General features: G+C 34.8%; 1 protein-coding gene across 1 annotated transcript; it reads left to right on the forward strand.

The window, feature by feature from the left end:
• The first annotated feature begins 3,122 nt into the window (after window positions 1-3,122).
• socs5b (suppressor of cytokine signaling 5b) lies at window positions 3,123-24,193 on the forward strand. Its single transcript, XM_056470778.1, has 2 exons — window positions 3,123-3,462; window positions 17,795-24,193. The coding sequence occupies exon 2, from the start codon at window positions 17,830-17,832 to the stop codon at window positions 19,501-19,503; it is 1,674 nt and encodes a 557-aa protein (XP_056326753.1). The 5' UTR covers window positions 3,123-3,462; window positions 17,795-17,829; the 3' UTR covers window positions 19,504-24,193.
• The last annotated feature ends 441 nt before the right edge of the window (window positions 24,194-24,634 follow it).

Raw genomic sequence — 24,634 nt, forward strand, 5'->3', positions numbered from 1 at the left:
TAAGGTGTGATCCTCAGATGTTTCAGTGCTGTACTATGACTCCAGCTGCACTGTAAATGATCTACCCGTTTCCCACTCTGATTTTATTCAAGAAAACTCGAGTTATACTCGAGTAAAACTGGGGGGAAAAAAGATTGTTTTGAGCAAATGATGCAAATATGTTTATGTTAGTGCAAAAAGATTAAATAATTAAATTAATTAATGAATAAAAAACAATTAATATACCATTTCCCAAGTACATGTAATTAAAATCTACAGTAGGATGTGAGTTAAAATAATTAAAAAAAACACTGAAATACTCTGAACTACACTGAATACTTTGAAATAGATCTGAATAAAGGCTTCGAACACACACAAAGCTGTGGACAACGGTACTTGATAATGTAATACATTACAGGTCCACTTTTTCAAAACCATTAGTCGAGCAAAAGCGACATCTCGTGGTTGGAATTTCCATTTCAACGCCAAGCCTAGTGGGTCATGTATGATAGAAAAGAATTATTGAAAAGATAGCCTACTAATTCGTACCTTCTGTTCCACCATTCATTTAATATTTAAAGTACCGGCAACATGGCGCTTGAAAGCATATGCAATTTAAAAACCATGTTTTATAAACTCGTCTCCATTCATCTTTTGTCTTTGCCTTCTTGATATAATTGAAAAAAAATATTTAGCAAAAAAATGTTTTATAAAATAAGACTGCTGAGCTTTGTTTCCTTGGCATTTTAACAACTAACAACGATTAAGATTTAATTATATTATGGAAGCCTTGAAATCCAGTAGATGGCAGTGTCTTTACAGGAGTATTGGCTGATAATATTAGTATTTCATTACTTTACAGTACTTTAAAAAGTATAAAAACTTCTTGCTCATATTGCATGATTATTGTTAATATATGAGCATAATTCAGTACATAACTTAATCTCAAGACTACAAAATAAATAAAATAAATTATGTAAAACTATAAAAAAAACATAAAATATATACATAATGTAGTGTCTTAATATACTTACATATATTAATGTCAAATGTGACTAGATTAAATATATTTTTAAAATATTGTTAAAAAATAAATACCATTATTCCTGAATGCTTTACAAATATTACTATTAATTATATATATATATATATATATATATATATAATTCTGGAGAAAATCTTATTTGTTTTATTTCGATTAGAATAAAAACAGTTTTTAATTTTTTATTAAACATTTTAAGGTCAAAATTATTAGCCCCTTTAAGCTATATATATTTTTTGATAGCCTACAGAACAAACCATCATTATACAATAACTTGCCTAATTACCCTAACCTGCCTAGTTACCTAATTAACCTAGTTAAGCCTTTAAATGTCACTTTAAGCTGTATAGAAGTGTCTTGAAAAAATATATAGTAAAATATTGTTTACTGTCATCATGGCAAAGATAAAATAAATTATTAGAAATGAGTTATTAAAATTATTATGTTTAGAAAAATCTTCTCTCCGTTAAACAGAAATTGGGGAAAAAATAAACAGGGGGGCTAATAATTCAGGGGGGCTAAAAATTCTGACCTTAACTGTATATATGGTTCTTTTTTGTCTTTGATAAATTGCTTTTTAATAAAGTAAGTATAAGTCTCGTAATCACTGAAGTACACAATTATGTGGAATCATCATACTAACAGTTATTATATCTTTGGATGAATAAATTCATATGATAAAACATATTTTACATGTTCCTTAAAATGGTAAAGGATGGCGCAGACTTAAAAAACACACTCAATTTAATGCAATTCATTTCGAGCTGTGTGTCCTTTTGTTTGAGACACAATAATTAGATGAGTGATGTCTACTGAAGGATGAATGGTGATGTTGTTTCAACACCAGGACTTTTCCCTGAGGCTGATTCTCAGCTTGCAATGACATTAGTCAAAGATGTTCTAGCTTACATTATATGGCCTCACACAAGTCTAGCATGTGGTGTGACTCCAAAATGATGACATCACCAGTAGGAGGAAAATGAATGCCCCTTTCAAACATTGATAGTGTGGGGTTTATGAGTGTGTAGGCTCTGTGTTGCAAGAATAGAAGCAGCCATTTACGGCTTTTTGAGGGTCTTAAAGCTTACTTCATTCCACCCCCAAAATGTCAGTGTCTATGTTCCTATAGTCCGTGCAAATCATTGTCGGCAACTGCCAGTAGAAATCAGATGTCTGGGCACAGTGTTTCTTTGTCTGGACATAAATAGACACATGAAAGATTGTTCTGAACAAACTTAAACTCATGACCAAAAGCATAACACATTCAACTGTGTGCTTGGATTGTAGTAAAAAAATATATTTTCCAGCTACTTTATTTAATATTGTTTAAAATGTTAATCTAACAATACAAATAAAAATATATATAATTCCACTACAGAATGTGGTTTAAAATTCAGTTGTGATGTTAGATAAAATATTGTGGTGTTTATCATTTTGTTTATTTCTACCTTCCACATTGCAACTAAATTTCATGTTAAACAGCAAACTGTGGTGGAATGTGTGTTGTTAGGCTAGTTTGACTGCTATTTTATGCATCCCATTCCCAAATAACCATAACACATTAACAGAATGTAAGTAATACAAGGTGTGTGTGTGTGTGTGTGTATGTGTGTGTGTGTGTGTGTGTGTGTGTGTGTGTGTGTGTGTGTGTGCGTGTGTGTGTGTGTGTGTGTGTGTGTGTGTGTGTGTGTGTGTGCGTGCGTGCGTGCGTGCGGTTTTTAAATCGTCATACTACATTCAAACAGATCCTCACCTTTGGCAATTTCTGTATTTTATTGCTATTATTCATTTATGACGTATTTTTATATTTTATACATTAGACAAACTGCGATAGACTATTGTTATTTTTGAGATTTAATAACATTATGGATGACTCTCGCGTTGATAAGCAACACGCACACACACACATACACACACAGGGCTGTTAAAGGCAACAGATGGCTACTTTGTCTGATTGACTATAATCATTAATCATTCATCCCTTGGCACTCATGCATTATCTCGAGTCTCCACGTTTTCAGGGTGGCAACGGAGGCAACGTTCTCTCAACTTGCAATTTGATTGGTTGGCCACCACGCTCGTCTGACCCCCATCCGTCGGAAGTACGTTCTCGTCCTGCGTCTCCCTACAGTCTCAACCCGCCCGCGAGCGCGCATTATCGGCCTCTTCTTTACGCCTTTGCTCGACTTGTCAAGCTGGAGTACTGGCTCTGTGGACCGAAGATTGGCGTTGGATTATGCTGCTTTTCCATCCGACAAGAATGACGCGAGCCGTTCGCCTGCTTTATAAAAGCCAACCTCGGGAACGAGCACTTCTGCCCCGTCGCTCGTGTTTAATTCGCCTGGACTGAGCGTATGCGGGACAGTAGCGAGTATAACAGCTTTAACAGCCTTCTTTTGTAGACAAAAGACGGCTGCGAAGAAATATACACAAATAAAAAGGTAAGTAAGCCCGATTCACCAGAAGACATCGTTCTCTGGAATGCAATGCACCACGGTTTGCGCTTTTTTTAAGCACGCCTAGTCTCTTGCTTCTTTATGTGTGATTTAATGTAACAGAACGCGAGTGATGTCACCGCTGGTTTAGCATGTTTCTCCTCTACCAATGATACAATGTTACATTCCAACATCCTCCCGTGTGTCTCTTCCCTGCGCGCGCTCCCGCTCGCTCATTTCGCTCCACGTTGCTCGGCTCACTCACTCGAAACCTGACTATCAATTCCCCAAACACTGGTGATGGCAAACGTTAGACCCTTTTGTGAAAGCTGTTTGGAACTGAATGTGTCAGTAGACTTGATTAATTTAGGGAAACAGCATACATACTGTATCTGCTGATATTTACATGCATTTTAACACGAATACGTAGAGTTTACTGAATGTACGTTCGAGCTTTTAGATGGTTCAAGTTTCTTATCTTTCTCAGCAGCATGGAGTTTGTAGCTAACTGATATCACTTGGGTCGTAGTATTGAGGTGAAGTCGGTTTTATTTTCACACATTCGTTCAGTGACATCTTATGACACACTCCCTATATTGTTTACCATGGTACTTTGAATATTTGACTGAAATGACATGTAAATATGACATCAAAACAAAATTAGTACTATTCAATTGGTTGTGAACAATGTTGTACTTTGATAGTCGCTGGATGCTAATATAATTTCACTATTATGAATTTGTAAATAACTTTTTAAATTTATATTATTATGAATTATATTAAGTTGGAAGTCCGAATGTGTGAATGTAAAACTAACTTTACCTCAATGGTCGTAGTTATGTACTGTAGTTAAAACGAGTCCACCATTAAAATCTTAGGTAGCTATGTTAAAAGAAAGCATATTGAGGTAAAGTTGGTTTTATGTTCGGATATTCAGACATTCTCCTTAATAATATAATTTCAGAAGAGTATTCTTTGTTAATTCTAAATGGGGAAACCTAATTAGCAGCCAATGACTATCAAAATACAGCATTGTTCACAGTCAAATAAATAGTGCTAATGTTGTTGAAGTTGTACTTGCATGCCATTTCAGACCGAATATTTAAAGTAGCGTGGTAAACGTTATAGAGGCAGTTAAATGAACAAATGTGTGAATATTAAACCAACTTTACCTCAATGGAAAGTATTAGTATCTTAGTATCTTTATTTGATCACAATGCTTTAACCTTTTTATAAGCAGTCACATTAAGTTGTCTAAATGATAGTATATTATATTTTAAAGAACAAATTTTACATGTAATCCCCTTAAACATTCAGAAGACTTAAAAAGATTTCTTCTGCCCAATTCCGTGGCATTCATCAATTGTTAAAAACATTAATTTGTTTGTAAGGCCACTTCTCAGGAATTGCCGTTGCCATACACAGATTCAAGTCTTTGTCTCTGAAAATAATGGTCCACAAATTTCTATTCTTTACTTGTTTTCTCTTCCCTTTTTCCCGAAAATGCACTTCCGCCCCTTAATGTTGTCCAAAAGCCAGGCCACTCATCTGGACCCCATGAGATTGGGCGTGTCGAACTGAGAAATTGCAGAGGACATTTTCTCGGTTTAATATGGGCTTCCTTACAGTAGTTGTCCAACTTTATCTGTCAATTTATTTGAGTTAGGTTGAAACACAGTTATGGATATACTTATAGATTATTTACTGTATCTTGTGTATTTCAAAATTAAATTATTCATTTATTAAAATAATATGTAGATAACGATTTCCCTTATTTTATTTAGTTTAGATTAACTGTATATTTTGGTATATCCCCTTGAATTTACAATATTAACTCTGTCAATGGTCATTTTTTAGCACTCTACAGCAAATATGACATTCATTGAAATACAGTTCGATTGTATTTATTTATTCAAGATGTTTACATTAAATGGACATGTCTCAGCAGGGTGTTTTCACACCTCTAGTTTGAAAAGCGTCAGAAAAGTGGGTGAGTCTAGCTCTGTTTAGGTGGGAGTGTCGGGGGAGTGAAAGAGGGAAGGTTGTGCATAAAAATGAGAGTTTTCAGTTTGAGCACGTGCTTATTTTTACAGAGGCAAAACAAATACAGATGCAGGGGAGAAAGACAGTGACTACATTTACATGGACATCAGTAATCAAATTATTTGCCAAATTATTAATTTGTCGACTTTATTTGCTGTTTGGCACTTTCACTTTCATTCAAAAACATTACATGTATGCCCCCCCTGACAAACTAAATATTGGATGCGGGGAACTGCTGGAAGTTTTAATGGAATGTTTGATACCACACACCGCATGAGAGAAAAACCCACTGCATTTCTCGGTAACTTAGATTCGCTCAGTAGGTAGTGTCAGAAAGCCGTGTGGGTATAGACTATCCTGTCACAAAATGCAGAAATATCCTACACGGCGGTAATTGATTAAGGTGTTTACATGTTTACACTCAGACAGCAGTATTTACAGCGGATCTTTCAGCCCATAATATTGTAGTGAAATTAACATACTGTAAACTTAGTTATTAAATCTTTTTGGCTAAGGTATGTCCTTAAAATCTGAAAGAGTACTGCTGACCACACAATTTTTTTATAAACACAACACTGATAACCCATGTCTCCAAACAATTCTTCTTCCACTTTTTTTACTTACTGTTGGCAACACAATGTGGCATCTTTCTGCCGTCTGAACACTGTACATGTAAAAACAGTCTTCGAAGCTATCATGCATATTAATGAAGTTGCACCTCATACACAATAGAGCACGCTAATTGGTTCGAACCAAGTCTTTCTCATGAATTAATGCTGAAAGCTCGAAGACATCACATTGTACTCGCTGGTACAGACAGCCAGTCTCCATACTAGAATACACGCAAGGATCTAGTCGCTGTGACAAAGCTTTTTTGGTGAAATATGGGTCCTAATAGTGTTTTAAGCAGCGTGAGATACATATACAACTGTCAGTATCTCAAAAATGTGTTTTGGTGTTTCGTGACTCTTTAAGGCAGTTTAGTGCTAACATTTCTAGTTTTAATATTCTCTTCTAAATTCTGCTCTGAGTTTGTAAAATGCTTTTTTTTGCATTGTGCAATGTCTGTAGCTGAACACCCCTTTTCCAGTCATACTTGCACACATGCTTCCTCTTTCTTCCCACACATTACAGTACATTCAGGTCACTCATGTCCTATTTTCAGAACAGCATTTTCATAGAATAGATAATCAATACAGTCTTATTTTAGGTCACGTCTTTGCAATGCTTCATATCCTTATTTAGATCTGATCAGAGAGGAGTCCATTTAATGAGACACAGGGGTAGATGAGCTGCCGAGCTCATAACACTTATTCGCGCTGGCACTTCATCCGCGCACTCATGACCCACACACACACACCACCAAATTGAAGTGCCTTTATGTTGGAGAGCTACATCAGAGGAGTTTTATGGCCAAAACCGCTGGTCTGATAATGACATGTGCTTGAGCTCTGACCTTGTTTATTTTGAGGAACTCTCATTCTTTTCTGCATTTTCTCATTTAAGTTAGAGCTGAATCAGGGCAGTTTCTAAGCAAAGGCAGACTGTCCCTATTTGGCTATCTAATTAGGAGTCTAGATAAAAGACGTCTGAAGAGAACTTTTAAAATGTTTTGCGTACTTGCATAAGGAAGCAGTATTATCAAACTGTTCTGATTATGCTTCATCTCCACTCTCATTTGTTAGCAGATATATGAGGAGATTATTTATGTACAGATGAAGCACTCCTGTAGCATTCTGTTATGGTGTTCCTAGAGCAGTACCATCCAATGCTATATTATCTGAACAGATCATATAAAAATATCAATCACCGTCGTATTTTAGTTTAGCGCTGCAAGAAAAAATGAATATTGGGACTAAGGCTGCACAATATATAGTTTCAGCATCGATACATCTGATTTGAATGTTATCATTTGATTGAATGGGCATTATCAGTGAATATCAGCTGATAGACATGGGCCAGTAGGGGCCTTCTGCGCCTACTAGTAAACTCATAAAAATTTAGACTCACAATAAATGGAAAATTGAATAAATAATAGAAATAATACTCGTTAACTTCCGGCTGCAGCTGTATGTAATCTATAGCTGATTAACCATGTGGATGGATGATTACAGCCTTCTGAGCCTACTATTAGGCGCAGAAGGCCCGTACTAGCCTATATCTACACTGTAAAACACAACAGTCAACTTTATCCAAATAAATAAGTAGTTAAAATTTACTGAAAGTTAATTCTTCACATTTGAAGAGTTTTGAACTATGTGTTGAAGGTAATGAGTTAATTAAATACTTCATTACTTCAACTTAAATGGTTTATAGTACTCATTAGTTTTGTAACTCAAATGGTTTGTAGTAAATGGTTTCCTCAAATGGTTTGAGTTGCCTTAACTTATTGGGTTTTACAGTACTAGTTGGTTTGAGTTCTCTTCATTTATTGGGTTTTACTGTGCTCAATTTTCTTCGTGTACTCAAATGGATTAAGTTCACAGTACTCATTAGGATTAGTTTTTGAACTTAAATGGTTTGTTGCAATCAGTTTCCTCAAATGGTTTCAGTTACCTTAACTTTTTGAGTTTTACAGTGTACCAGCTGATAACCACTGATAACGCCCATTCAATCGAGTGAAAACATTCGAATCTGCTGATCAATATGGCAATGTGATCATTCGCAATAGTCACATCACAGAATATATGCAATGTTGAGTTTGTGTTATAATTTATTGTTTGCATGTGTTTTTGATGCCTGTGATAATGATTTCAAAAGCATTCAGGTATAAGAAATTGTACAATTTGTGACCTTAACTATAATTAGTTTTATTGAATTATTTTTATTATTCAGTGACTTGAATACCCGGGACTCGGTAAACGATAAAACACTTTATTTCAATTGTATATTTGTCTTGATTGTATTTATGTATTGTTATGCATGAATATACTCACAACACATGCAAATACAGAAATGCACTGCAAATAGCACTGAAAACAACGAAAATGTGTTGGGGGACCCCAAAAAGTTTCTAGATAGTTTATTAGCTTTTATGGAGTGCAAATAGTAAACATTAATTCATCAATCTCTAACTAAACGTGCATGAAAATACAAACAACACATACAAGTACAGAAATGCACTGCAGATAGCACAGACAACAACAAAAATGTGTCTAAGGACCCCAAAATTGAATAGATTGTTTATTAGATTTTATGGAGATGCATTCCCATGGCAGAATCATGCCAATCGATCTAACATTATTATTTTTTTTTTTAAAAAGATATTAAATCATCTAGTGAGATTGTATTCATTTCGCTATATATATCACAAAATAAAAAAAATATTGCAATGTTACATTTTTCCAATGTCCTGCAGCCCTAATTGCGATGATTTGTTTTCTTGTGATATACGTTGCAATTTTACAAGATAATTGGTAACACTTTACTTGAAATGGGAGTTGTTCATAGGACAGTCATGAAACTTTTATAATCATGACATGACACATGTCATGAATGTGAATGAGATTTTGGGTTTAGTCATAAACAAATACATCACAACCAGTCTTTATATTTGTCATGACAGCTTGACATTACCAAGACAACGTAACTTTTCATAAATCTGAAAAAATTCATAAAACATGATTGTCATAATGCCGTTGTAGTTGTGTCATGAATATTTTTTCTGATAACTTTTTATTATAATTGTAATTACGATTGCTAAAATACAAATGATTTTTTTAGATCATCATTAATATTTAACATTAACAATATAACTGAACGACTGTTCAGTTGTTCCATATTTATAATGACTGTCAAGTTGTCATGACAAAGACAAAAAACAGGTTGTGATGTGTTTATGTCAAGTTGTCATAAAAACAATGTCATCTTTGCATTTAAAATGTCATAACTGAGCAAATGGCACCGCATTCATGATGTCATGTTATGATTAAAAAGGTTCTATGATAGTCTTATGAACACCATTTCAAGTAAGGGGTTACCGATAACTTGTATAACCATTTGTAAAGAATCCCTAATTTTACATGGATCTGCATAAAATATAATAAACAAATTACAAGCATAAATTCAATCAGTAGAACAAAGTAATAAAATAAACTGTTTTAGAGTTTTCTAAAGAATCTACCAGTTGATAATTTAAATTAAACAGTAGATAAATTAAACAGCTGAACAAATTGTTGGGTTGTTTGTAATCTAATATAGTCATTTGTTATTATCAATGTGTTGTTGATGTAAGATTGTATCATCAGATAATCATCAAACCTTTTGTCGATTATTTTTCCCTCAATTGACAGCAAGAACGAATATAGAAGCGCTGTCTGATTGACAAGCAGCACTTACACGTGTTCAAAAGAATCTAAAACGCCAAATGGGATGAATTTATGCCGCATGTTCTAAAGCAATCCAATCTGTATTTAGGCCTTTCACGATAAGGAATTTTTTGGTGTAAGATATATTGTCACAGAAATTGTTGCGATAAGCAATATTATTGTCATTTTGAGATCGTTTTATGCCACCGATTACATAATTATATAACAGCATAATAATGCAAACAGTCATAAACACTTTAAAATACTCCTTCTTAAGGTTATTTAGAATCTATAATTTGATGTTAAAAAGGTAAATGTCCTGTTATATAAACTATTAAATGTCCTATTAGGTAAATTTCCAATTATAAACTTCAGTGTAAAATGGCTTTAACGTTATTTGTGAATGTGTAAATATATGTTGCAATGGCAAAAATTATTGAGGTCATCTCCAAGTATTGCATGATATATTGATTATTGTGACAGGCCTATCTGTATTTAGTTTTTCGCTTGTACGGTGGCTCTGTCAAAACACCTCTCAAATGACTTTTTTAGACATTACATGTTTGTACATTACTGTAACATTTTATTCAAGAACATATGAGCTGGTTTTAGTTTTTAGTTCTTTCTTTTTTTTTTCTTTCTTTTCATTTTATTTATAATATATTTATTTGACTTGTTTGTTAATTAAATACCATTTTGTTATTTAACCTATTATTTTTATGCAACAGTCAAATTGCATGTTAATTTGCTATGCGAAGAAAAGGAAATACTTTATTTTTGACATGCTGATTGATGTGAAATCATGAATGTCTATATAATTGGCTTGCAATTTTGAAACTATTGCTTTTTTTTTGTTTTGAGTAGGCTATTCAGTTCATAAGATCAGTTCTAGGCATGGGACTATAACCGTTTTCAAGGTATACTGCGATTTGGAAAAAAGTCAAGGTTTTAATCCCGGCAAAATTTTCTGCTATGTCGTTCCTAAGGTATTTGTACGATTTTTTTATTTAGGTTTTTAGTTTTGTTTTTTAGGACAACAGTATCTCCATCTGAAAAGATATCCAAAGATGCTCTTTTAAATTATAAAGAAATCTGTGTTTTTGAAACAAATGAACAGCAGAAATCAGTGATTCATTTGAACTATTTAGCCTGACATGTTTACTGCTCCAAAATATTTTAAAAGTTTCTCAAAATAAAATATATTGTGTTCAAATGGGAAAAAGTTTTAGTTTTTTACCCAGACATTTAAAAAGAATATATTTTAGAGCAGTAATCACAATACATGAAACCGTGATATATTTATCCAAGGTTATCATACTGTCAATATCTTATACCAGCCCTTATATTGGTCTCCTAATCCTAAGAGTTATCAGTTATCAATATCGGTCAAAAAATACATATCGGTGCATCCCTAACACCTTCCATTCTTGTCTTTGGACAATTTTCAAATGCTGACAACTGTAGTCTTTGTATAAATAATACAGTCATAGACATTTCACATTATTAGGGTAAACTTTGCATTTGAACTGTGTTTTCTGATCAATTATAATAGCAATTCGACATTACAGATCCTGCAATGTGACTATTGCAAATTCTCACATTGCACATATTGATGTCGCAACAATATATTGTGCAGCCCTCCTATTTAATATCTGTGTTATTACAACCTTTTTGTTTATTTTTTCTCTAAAACTCAAAGCTGTTCATCTTATCAAATTTTATATTGCTAGTTAAACATCTTTTTTTGGTTGCACTGAAATTTGTCCATGTTTTTCTGTATGAAATCGATTCAGACATAGTCGAAAATTACAATCAAATAGCTTTTTTCTTTTGGTTGTACATTTTTTTTTATTCGGGGGCCTTAACATTCTGGCTAATCTCCTTTGTTTCATGAAAAATAAAATTCAGGTAGTGTTTGTCAAAAAAACATGTTTAGAAAGGTTATTAAACAGAAATCCGAAGCATTTGGAGTGAATGTAGTGTCTGCATTCATTCTTGAAAGCTAGATTTTTTTAAAGTGATTTGCATAGACAAGGGAAAGAATTGTGCCAACTCCAATGGAAAAACATCAAGGCTGCATCTGATAAAAGATGTATCTGGAGGCTAAAAGGGTAGAGTTAGACAAAAAGAAGTATGTAAAATGGGAATTTGTCACTTTGTATATTAATCTGCAGGTGCATTTTATTTATTTATTTTTTGGTGTGATCATAAAATCTTTATAATTCTTGGTGTAGTGTAACTGGGTTATTGGATAGCTTGTTAAAATTTCTGTCTTGTATAACTATCTGCACATCTTCCCTCTGCTCTTCGCTGGCATGTTTACAGTCATTCAGTGTTTTACATAAGCTTAACCTGTCTTGTCAAATAGTAATCTGGGAATGCTGGCAATTTTCTTTTACTTTCACAAAGGGAGGTATTGTTTGATGTCACGTCCTTTTGGAATAGAAAGTAGCACCACCTCTTGAATCTAGAAACAACACATGATTCCAAACTGAATTAATATATACTCAAAAAAAATAACTTATTGGATGAACTCAATTTAATTGAGGGCAGGATTTCCATCCAATACATTTTTTAGCACTAACTCAAAAATATTTACACAGTTAAATGCAATTACATGTTAATTAAATTACATGATTTTATCATGTTGGACCTAAAGTATTTATAATAGTTTAAATACATATGTATTTTTATTTAACTTGAGCTCAAATGTCTGATAATATCATGGATGTCTGTTGTGTGTTGTACATTTCAAAGTCTCAGTTTATTTGGAGTTATCCTAAATGAATTAAAAGAGACATTTTTAAGCTTATTTCATGAGTTAGATATATAGTTTACATACTGATCTCAGAACTCATTTTAGGACTGTTATTGTTCACTGACCAAAGCAACAAACTGCATTTTTGCTAATTAAGCTGCCAACACCCAAAGGCTGATTCTGCAAAGTGGTAATCTCAAAACTCAAAGCATTACATGAAAATCTTCTACATCTTTAAACTAAAGTGAAGATTAAACTTTAACAAGTCTTTCTATTAACTCTAAACACCTAAGATTACTTTAATTGTCACATTTCCTTCTCTTAATTCAATCCCACACAAAGCATGCTGGGAACTGCAAATGCCATAAGTTGGACCAAGACAATTCCTTCATGTTGTCCCAACACAAAACGCTTAAGTTAACTTAATGGTTTACAAATTTAGGTGGACTGAGCATAAACAAATAAATTGGTCAAATAAATTACAAAAATTGAGGTTTTTTTTTCAGCTCATTTTAAACAGGTAGTTTAATCAAGCAGCTGGAATAATTTTTTGAGTGTACTTTAAAACAATCTTTGCGTTGAGTCATAGTGCTATTTAGTCTTTCAAAAGTTGGTTGGGAGCCAATTTATATCTTTAAATAATTATATGTTTGATTCAAATAAAATTATTTCAGCTAAATACTGTACTGCCGTTCTATAACTTAAAGGGATAATTCACCCAAATATGAACATTTAGTCTACATTTACTCACCCTTACCTACTCAACATGGTTTGATTTCTTTGGTTCTGTTGAACACAAAACAAGATGTATGGAAGAAAGTTGGAAATCTGTAACCGTTGACTTCCATAGTAGGAAAAACAAATCTAATGGAAGCATGTTGTTACAGGTTTCCAACAGTCTACAGTATATCTTCTTTAAACAGTTCAACAGAACAAAAATTAGGGGTAAATTGTTACTTTAATTGGTGACACGATGGCTCAGTGGTTTGCACTGTTGCCTCACAGCAAGAAGATTACTGGTTCAACTTTGTGGAATTTGCATGTTGTCCCCATGTTGGCTCCGTGTGCTGCAGTTTCCCCCACAGTCCAAAGACATGCAGTATAGGTGAATTGAATAAACTAAATTGGCCATAGTGTGTGTGTGTGTGTGTGTGTGAGTGAATGAGTGTGTGTGTGTGAATGAGTGTGTATGAAAGTTTCCCAGTAGTGGGTTGCAGCTGGAAGGGCATCTGCTGTGTAAACCATATGCTATAGTGGTGTAACGTATCACAAATCTCATGGTTCGGGTCACACTACGGTTTTTGAGTCACGGATTGAACCTCATTTTGGATCATCAAAAAAGGGAGAAGACAAATGTTACCTGCTTTCCATTTATACAAAAATATTTCTGCAAAAACCATTGGATTTAACAAACAGAACTTAGAACCTGTAATTTTAATAAAAAATAATAATCAAGAAAGAACCAGCTAAAAAAAAAGAAAATATTTCATACAAAAAAATGATCTTTGCTACTATTGCTGATAATGCTAAATATAGAAATCTAAGATCTTGAACAACATATAATTTCTTTCCAATTAAAGATTCAACAAATCACTCATAAAACTTTTTCATTATAGGTGTATCATTTTTGAAAACCTATTCAGTGACATAATTTCGGTGGTTATTTGTCGCCACCCGTCACACGATGTAATTGCTACAACATTCACCAGCGTCAAGTTCCGTTAAACCGTGATTTTAATCTTTACCATAAACATCAGTTTTTATATCTAAACTATAAACTGTTATCCCAGTACTTCTGTGTTATTTAATTGTTTTTAATCAGTGGTGGCAAGAGTACTAAAAACTCATACTAAAAAAAAAAAGTACCATTATTTGCCTAAAAAAGTAGTGCAAGTAGAGTAAAATTATTTGTTGTAAATATTACTTAAAGTATGAGTAAAAAGTAGACCTTTTAAATGTAATCAAGAATAGTGAATACTGAGTATTACTCTGTAGAAAGCTGATGCATTTACATGTAATTTGTGGATGTGTGTAAACGTAACATTCTGTAGTGCATTTAGTCAATGCTCAGAAGGCACACAACATCATAAGACGTTAATATTAGGTTAAATTTAGGTTGAGATGTCAGGTGAGCAAAATTCAATGTCTAGCCAGTGTCTACGGATGTTATTTTGATGTCCCAATAACGTCGTCAAATTACGTTGATTTTAGGTTGTGTTGGAAAGTAACCAAAATCCAACGTCAGGCCAACATCTTAAACCAATATCATATTGACATCAAATGCTGACATTTATTCATCAGGTATGGCAGCTAAAATCAAACATCTGATAGACGTTATAGTGGTAACGTTCACACAATGTCAAGCTGTAACATCATTAGATGTTGATTTTTAGGTTTGACATTGTCTAATCCCCATACACAAGAAAAAATGAAGTAGTGACTGCAGGTTTAAGGAAAGTAGTGGAGTAAAAGTACCAATACTGCACTAAAAATGTACTCAAGGGAAAGTAAAAGTACACATTTTTAAAACTTTCTGAGAAAAACTACTTAATTACAGTAGTTTGAGTATTTATAATTTGTTACTTTACACCACTGTTTGTAACGAACTGAAAAAGTGTAAAAACTAAAGCTCTCCCGATCAAACACAGATTTTAATGCAGCACTTCGAAGGATTAATAAATATACGCAAATCATTATCATTTATCATTCATATTGTGCGGGTTTGAATTGAGATTGCAATCTTTTTATGTTTAATTGTGCAGCTTTACACTGAATGCATTAATGCAGGCTAAGCAAACAGTGACAGAAAACACCTTTAATTAATAACCTAAGAAAGCATTAAGGTCCTACCACCACTTTTCCCATCATCATTATATTTTACAGGGAAGTTAAAATGCTTTTATACACATGATTCGAATGACGTGGGACATGAAAAGGGGCATGGGCCTCTCGCTGTCCCAAATGCTGGTAGCCACACACCTTAAAGTTTCAGTTCTTCTAATTGAGAATGCCACTGAATACATTGTTATGTCTTGTGTCGAGTTCAAATTCAAACTTTTCCAGTGTATTTTTTTATGGATGATGTTTTTCTTTCTTCAGTGAATTTTGTGTAGATATTGTTTACAGTAATTAATACTGTTTTTAATTTAAGACTGCTGTTTTAGGACTTATTTTTTTTATAATTTATTATTAATATATTTGTTAACTGGATTGTGGACAATACTATATTCAGTTTCTCGAATGTATTAAAATGAATCTATTTTGTGTTTTAGAAAAAGCCTGCACAATGTTTGTGAACATTAAAGGCTCTTACTTCGCAAGTCTCTCTTTGTCTAAGCAGCAGCCGTAGTATGAAACAGTACTGTTGATTTGGAAGTTATCAGATTAGTACAGTATATAATAATCACAGTATTAGAAAGTAAAGGTCTTTTTAAGTCAGAGGCTCAAATCCAAGTGAAGTCATCGTCTGCTTTGAGTTACATGTCTTTCTTTGTGTGAAATCAAGTTACATGTCATTAAAGAAAATCATTTCCAACATAGTCCTACAGTACTACTGACAGTGATACTGCGTACAAAGAAGAGTGAAAGCCATGAGACCTAAAGTCCAAACTCTTGAAGTTTAATGTAAGCTCATAACATGGTCTGTATTAAGTTGGAGAACTTCATTTTAATTCCCATGTATTATCTTGGCATTAGACTAGTCAACCATGTATTTTTCTCTGTGAAGATGATATGTTTGGTCTACCCTTATAATGGGAAGACCTAAGCTTGATCTGCTGGTGGCCTCAATTTAGCGTAATTTGTGCATTACAACCAGTGTTTTAAGCAAGATCAACATTTTTTCTTGTTCCTGAAAAAAAAATGGAACAGAAACCACCTCGCAGACAGACTGTTATGTGTCTGTCTAGATGTCTGTACTCCCATCCATACTCTTTCTTTACCTCTCCCTGTTTTGTAAGTGTATGTGTACATATTTGTATGTGTGTGCGTGCTTGTGCTGCCATGACAGTGAAAGTTCTTGGTCAGGTCCAGACTGGCTTAGTAATACAGTACATACCAGCAGATCAGCTGGGAGCAGATTCTCAGTTCATTTATAGCCATGGCCTTGTGTTGATGCACGTCTGCCTGGCAACTCTGTGCTAACTCTACCACTCCTGCACCCACCTAACATATGCATGCAATTTTTGTATAACATTATGAACAAATTCACCATCCTCACAAACTAAATGTTTTATTGCGGTTTATCTATGCCTTTCATGTTTACATTCCATTTTGTAAAACTGTATTACCGTAGTTCAGAGTTTGAAATGAACTGGTGCTTTTAATTGCAAATAATATGGGAGGAATTTTGCTTTTATTTATTTGTATTACTATACTTCATTGCCCCTCTTTTCCATTTTTTTACGTTTGCACAGCACTTTGACTAACAAAAGCTAAACTTAAATGTGCTCTATAAATAAAGTTGGAGTTAAAATAATATGCTAACATTTCCTGCATTCAACCTAGGGTCATTCTGAAAATGTACCGCTATATACATTTCTGGAGATCAGGAAATATGTCCAAGTAGGTACGTTTTTTTTTTTTTTTGCAGTTTTTGTTTTTGCGAATCCACAAGAGGCCACTGTGTACGCTTTTGGAGATGTCAAATTTCGCTAGTGCCACCGGAGGCCGCTGTCGACTAACTGACTGACCCACCCTCCTCCTTCCCTAAACCCAACCAATAGTGTTTTCATAAGCACCGATTGACCTGCACACCCACTTCTTTAAACCTAACCAACAGTTTAAAAAGTAAAGTAATCCGGAAAAAGAAAAGCCCTTGTCTGATTTTTACCACGTTTTCAGATTTACATCTGACGTACATGGGGAGCTAACTGGACAAACTGGTAACAGCAGGAAAGCTGTCTGTATGGAGCTAAGCTGTCAGCTGGTAAACGCGAAAAGGAATGGCGTCATGCCACCCCGTAGTGTTTGTTTTAAAGACTGAAGCAGCCATACGTACTTCTGGCTACATAATTTGTGATCTCCAGGAATGTATATAGGCCTACGTTTTCAGAATGAGCCTGTGTTGCTTGCATTCATTTCATGGCCCTCCCATTAAGTGTACACCAAGAAAATGTCAAAAATACATTTTCTCCATTTCTTTCTTGTTTGCACATGATTATTGCTTTGCATGTTATGATGTATAAACAATGACAATATATTTATTGTTGATTATTTGTTTCCCTGATAGGTTGTGGTCTCCAATCTTTGGAGAACGTGGGCAAGATGTGGGGTAATCTCAGAAGTCGATGCCAAGCCCTCTTCCACAGTGACTGCTCAGAGTCCCATCTGTGTTGTCAAGATTTAGATTGTGCTCACTGTGTGCTGGATTTGGGCAGGGGAGCACATGCAGAACCCTATGAAACCAGGTCTTCCACGCCTTCACGCACCTTGTCACCTCTTCCACTGGTTACTGGTGGACGCAGAAGCCATAACTGTGTGGCAGATATTCCCCAGATAGTAGAAATCTCTATTGACAAAGAGAGTGAAGATGCACGGAGAGGCCCACTTGTTCGCAGGGACTCCTATTCGCGTCATGCTCCCTGGGGAGGTAAAAAGAAGCATTCTTGCTCAACTAAAACACAAAGTTCTCTTGAGGCTGACAGGCGAACAGGACGCTCAAGAGGAAGTACAGCGAGAAGGGAGCGTCGTTATGGAGTCAGCTCCATTCAAGAAATTAATGATTCTGTAGAAGCTGGCAGCAGCGGGCGCAGCCTTAGCAGCCGTTCTCTGCGTCAACGACTTCGAGACACCATGGGCTTGTGCCTTCCTCTCCCCACACACCGTCGCTCTCAGTCAGCCAAAGGTCAAGTATCTTCAAAACGTAAGATCCACCTGACAGAACTGATGCTCGAAACATGCCCTTTTCCTCCAGGTTCTGATCTGGCCAACAAGTGGCACCTAATTAAGCAACATACAGCACCAGTCAGCCCTCATTCCTCTTCTGCTCTTTTTGATGCTTTTGATTCAGCCCATTCTTCCCCAGAGGATGAGGAGGAGAGGCTGCGTGAACGACGTAGACTTAGCATCGAGGAAGGAGTTGACCCACCTCCTAATGCGCAGATCCATACATTGGAGGCAGCTTCACAGAGCTCTTCCCTCTATAAACTAGGACCAAAGATGGCTCCTGGTGTTGGGGAAACACTTGGGGAGGGCAGGAGCCTGGGAACAGTCTCCTCCATATCTGGGGGATTATCAGGGATTGCCGCACAGGTTGCAGCAAGTATGGCAGTGCCATCCCACACGGTTGACTGTGACTCTGAGGAGGACTCAACTACCCTTTGCTTACAGACACGAAGGCCCAAGCAGAGGCATGCCTCTGGAGACACTCACTGCTCCAGACAGCCTGGGCCTTGGAAGGTCCACACACAGATTGACTATATCCATTGTTTAGTACCTGACCTACAGGCCATAACTGCACTTCCTTGTTATTGGGGAGTGATGGACCGGTACCAAGCAGAAACACTGCTGGATGGACGGCCAGAGGGCACCTTCCTGTTACGTGACTCTGCACAGGAGGACTACTTGTTCTCTGTTAGTTTTCGACGTTACAATCGGTCACTGCATGCACGCATTGAACAATGGAATCACAACTTTAGCTTTGATGCACATGACCCATGTGTCTTCCACTCCTCCACAGTAACAGGTTTACTGGAGCATTATAAAGACCCCAGTGCTTGTATGTTCTTTGAACCCCTGCTCACTGCTCCCTTACACCGGACCTTCCCTTTCAGCCTTCAGCACCTGGCACGATCCTCCATCTGTAAACACACCACCTATGATGGCATTGGTGCCCTGCCACTGCCTCCAACCATGCAGGACTTCCTCAAGGAGTATCACTACAAACAAAAAGTTCGTGTGCGCTGGCTAGAGAGAGAGCCACCATTCAAGGTCAAATGAGGTCTGGCTCTGTGCCTGAGAGAAGCTGAGGTGTGGGCAAGAGATTTCCTTCTCATATTATTATGTGCTTCAGACTCGTGGCAATAGAGGATGTTTTGAACTTCCGGCAGTTTTTTCTTCTTGTGTGTGTGTGTTAATACTATATATGGAATCCATACATGTGTTTCGGTGCAGTACATTATATCAAACAAGCTTATCTTCTGAAGTGTTGAGCATGCTGGGAATGAGATGTTCTTATTCTCTCTGCTCATTTTCCCTATGACCTTATATCAAGTGGATCTTCACTAACTTGTCTGCATGCCTCCTGCATTCTATTGCCTAGAGTTGTAAACATTGAGAGCAGGGTGGTGTCACAATAATTAGCATTTTTACTGGGCAAATTGATCAAATCTATTAAAGCTAAATTGAGTTTATATTTTAGTAAATTAAAATATATTTGGGTTATCTTGAATATTTGCTATCAAAGGCATGTTAACTATATGGCCATTTGCTTATTCATAACTAATTAATGAGCAGTACCTTTCAGATTATTTTACGGCAGCCTCCTACGAGGGTCAAGTTCTCTGAGGCAGCACTTATTAAGCCTTGTGTACATGGACAGGATTACATTTATACCCGCACCTCTCAGCACTAAGCATGTTTTATTTTTAAAATCAAGGTAGACCGAAGTGAATGCATGGATTAATTGCACATGGTAGAGGGAACGTATGTATGCAAAAAGGTTTTATTTTTTTTTTCCATTTACCCACTTACTGACCAGCCTGATCTCACCAGAAAACGTAAGTATTTTACGTTTTGTCAGTTTAGTGGCTAATTCGTACGAATTCAGTCGTACGAAAATGTACAATTTTTAAAAAGGAGGCGTGGCACCCAACCCCACCCCTAAACCCAACAGTCATTGGGTGATGAGCAAATCGTATTAAATTGTACGAATTAGATCATACGAATTGATACGAATTGGCCACTAAATCAAAAAGTTACGAATTGCCGTGAGATTGTGTTGGACTAACACAGACACAGTGCATCATTTGTCATAAGATAGAGGACAGATTATTTCATTTTATATCCCAGCATAGTCCTCATTTTAAACAATCTATTTTACCATTTTCTATTTTTTTGGTTAGTAATAGTTTAAAATGACATATGGCACTTTAATTGTTGTTTGTACACTGCACAATGACTTAAAGACTCAAGTGCACACATGAACAGATTCAATTGTTTGTCTGTGTGTTCTTAAGGACCTTTTTCATGAGATGTCAGTTTATCCCTCGTATTATCAGCATGAGTCAACTGAAGGTTATGTTAGTGTCAAGTATCTCTTACCTTGCCTTTGCAAATGGTATGTACTCGAGGCAATTTGTTTTTGCTTTTTTTAAATAAAATAGTTCTATATGCAACAGCCGAAAGTGGACAGTGAAAGTCCTCTATAAAAATTGTATAGATACCTCTAAGATTCTTTAAACTTTAGATAGTGTTGAAACACAGACAGATGCCATCAATATGTATATATTTAATGTTCATTGGATCAAGTTCTGTTATAAACGTGTGGTTTGTTCCACCACTTGATAATGTTGCACTTTCATCCATTATGAAGCATGGAGCTATGCTTCCCTCGTCATAATCATGTGCACTAGTGATTGAGATTCCCTGAAGACTGTAAAGATATAGTTATAAACTTGATGTTCCTGGTCTTGCACAAAAATGAAGGCCAACAAAAGTTTGCTTGTATGTTTAATATCAGATGTTCATCATTGCAGCGGTAGACTCAACATTGAGGCAGATGCTAGGCCATTTAAAACTGGTACAGTATGCAGTATTTTAGTGTTTGATGATGAGCGACCAAAGGTGTGCATCTATATGTTGTAATTATGAATGAGATCTTCCACCCTAAACCTTTCACCTAAATCAAGCTTAATTATGGTGTTCTTTTTTGGGGGGGAGAGTAGCACTCATTTTGAAGCCATTTATTTCAATCCACAGTTAAACCTTGTCAGAATACACCTCAGTTGTTGCTTTAAGGAAGTCATTTTGTTAATTTTAACGTTTTCTTTCACTTCATTTCCACTTGAATGCCTGAATGAATACTCAAGACAATGTCTTAAAATTTCTTCCACCCTGTACACTGTATGCTCTGTAAGACTAATATTATGTCAACTGTCTAGCGGTACACTTTAGATGATGTCATCAGCTTTTATGACTTTAAACCTTTGAGAATAATAAAGCATTCATTGAATTTACAGACAGAATATGAGAACTTGGCTGCAGCTAGCAGATTCTTGTCTTTTTTTCTGAGCTATACTTGCTGAAATAAAAAGAGCCAAAGCTTGTTGGCTGTTTTTAGTGGATATCCGAGGCGCTTTACAACTTATCAGGCTTGCAGACCAGATAGACAGAATTAAGTTCAGCTGTAAAACCAGCCGAAACCAGTAGAAACCAGCAAATTTGCTTAGGGTGGTTTATGCAGTTTTAGTATATAGAAAATATGAGTAGTCCAGTATCTTATGCAGTATTTTATGTTTACATAAAACACACAAAAATGTTTTTAAGTAAATGTAACAAGGCAAGGTCATTTGCAAACATGCCATCACAGTGGCATGTTTTTAGGATATGTACCATAGTAACTGTATGGTATACCTTTAAGTACTGTGGAGTATTTATACAGTGCTCAGCATAATTGAGTACACCCCATTTTGAAAATTTATATTTTTTTCTATTTCTCAGTGAATATAGGCAATGTATTTTGGTGCATTTGAACAAAACTGATTTATTAAACAGATATATTTATTAAAATGATATTTTAGTCACTAAACATATTTGGAAATTGAAAGAAAATACAATTAAATTCAAGCAAAATATTGCAAAACAAATTACAACCTACAAAATTTTAACTAAATTTTTCAACTTTTTTAGCTTCTTTTGATTTTTTTTCCTCTTTTAAATATGTATTTAATATTTTTCTATAACATATAAATTTGGGAATACTAGTTTTTGGACCGTTATTGTAAGTTATATGTTAGATAAGCTCCAGATTTGGCTTTAGTTTTGACTAATGTAATGTATATGCACAAATATAATATTGTATTGCTTCCTATTAAAAACATGAATTTTAAGGATAGATTTGTAGGGGTGTACTTTTATGTGCTGAGCACTGTGGAAACAATGTTGTTTATTTTCTGATAAATTCACTTTTATCTGGTCCAGCCACCATATTTTTTGTGAAGAAAGAGGATTTTTTTAAACAAGGAGCAACAATGCAGAACCATTTCAGTAAAGAGTTTGTATTATTTAAATTGCTGTGTTTTGACTCCAATAACTATTTTCAGGAGTGTTGGTTTGAGGGCTGTTAAGTTCTTAGCGACAGCCCGTTCCTCGCCATATTCTTTTAACGCTGAGACACACTCATGCAGTCATTTAGGACTTTCTGTGCCACTATATAGTAAGCAAGTCACTCCTGCCAGTGTTACACCCTGCCCTGTCTTTTGGGCACTAATCACAGGCTAAATTTAACACGCTAGCCTCTAAATTTACCACCTTCTAAAAGGACCACTCTGTGTTTTATGATTGACTGTGAAAAAGATTGAGGGTCTTTTTGCTCAACTTTTTCCTGTTCATTTCTGGTCTTATTACATCCTCAGCATCACCCTCCTCCTTGTATATGTAGCAGAAAGCAGATTCTTTGTCTAGTTGGGATGCTATGCTAAAGTTAGCTTTAGCATCAAGCTAGCTCACGGAATGCGCCATTGAGGAGCACTGCTGTGCTGTGAGGAATTTAAACCACAGTCATTTTTAGTTAATAGTTTTGAGAAAGTATTATGAGGGAAGTGTAACACCAGACTAATCCAACTCAGTGTTCTTCAGTTACTCAGGCTTGGTTTATTGCATTTAAAATGGGGCAAAATAGCAGCAGTGGGACTGCAGAAGTCAGCAACTTCTATGAACTGTGTCTTGTTCTTTTGGCTTGAGGATACTTTGTCCTGGTTTTCATGGTTAACAACTTGATCATTTGAAAGTGCTTCTCTATACGGAGGAGCTTGATCTTCTTTCTGCCCTTATTCCCAATGGGAAATGACTTATGTCAGTCACTGCACATATTGACCGTATGACCATATCAAGTAGAATCTGCTTGTAATCTAGCCTGGGGGGGCACATATTTCCAATTATTTTCCCTCAATCATTGCAACAAAATGTGGTTATTTGTGTATTTTGTTCATGTAAATATGAACATTGATTCATTTTGTTTAATTGTTCAAATCACGCTTGTAGGTATGTCCCGATCAGATTTTTTTGCCCTCGAGTCCGAGTCTGAGTCTCTACTGAAAAGCTACTATCTACCGAAACCCGATCCTATTTTTCTAAAAATACATTTAAAAAAATAAATAAGAGCAAAGAAACAGATCTAGGATGATTCAACAACTCTGTTGAAGCTACCTCACAAAAGTGCTCGGTATGTTAACAATCAAGTAATAAATAACATAAATTCTTCACTTTTGGACTTTAGTGCAACAGTAAATATATTTTAAAAATCTAATATAAAAACAAATAGCACCTCAACTTAAACCCGGCAGGCAATCCCAAGTGTACACATCTCTCAGTTTGCTATGGCTATGTTGTCATCATCAACTTTATAATACCTCCAGACCACAGACATACTCATGCTTTCCACTTCAAGCTGCTTTCATGTTCTACTTTGCTGGCATATATATATATATATATATATATATATATATATATATATATATATATATATATATATATACATATACATATATATATATATATATATATATATACATATACATATATATATATATATATATATATATATATATATATACATATACATATATATATATATATATATATATATATATATACATATATATATATATATATATATATACATATATATATATATATATATACATATATATATACATATATATATATATATACATATATATATATATATATACATATATATATATATATATATATATATATATATATATATATACATATATATATATACGTATATACGTATATATATACATATATACGTATATACGTATATATATATATATATACATATATACGTATATATATATATATATATATATACGTATATATATAT

Source organism: Danio aesculapii, chromosome 13, assembly GCF_903798145.1.
Source record: "Danio aesculapii chromosome 13, fDanAes4.1, whole genome shotgun sequence".
In the NCBI taxonomy this organism is placed as follows: domain Eukaryota; kingdom Metazoa; phylum Chordata; class Actinopteri; order Cypriniformes; family Danionidae; genus Danio; species Danio aesculapii.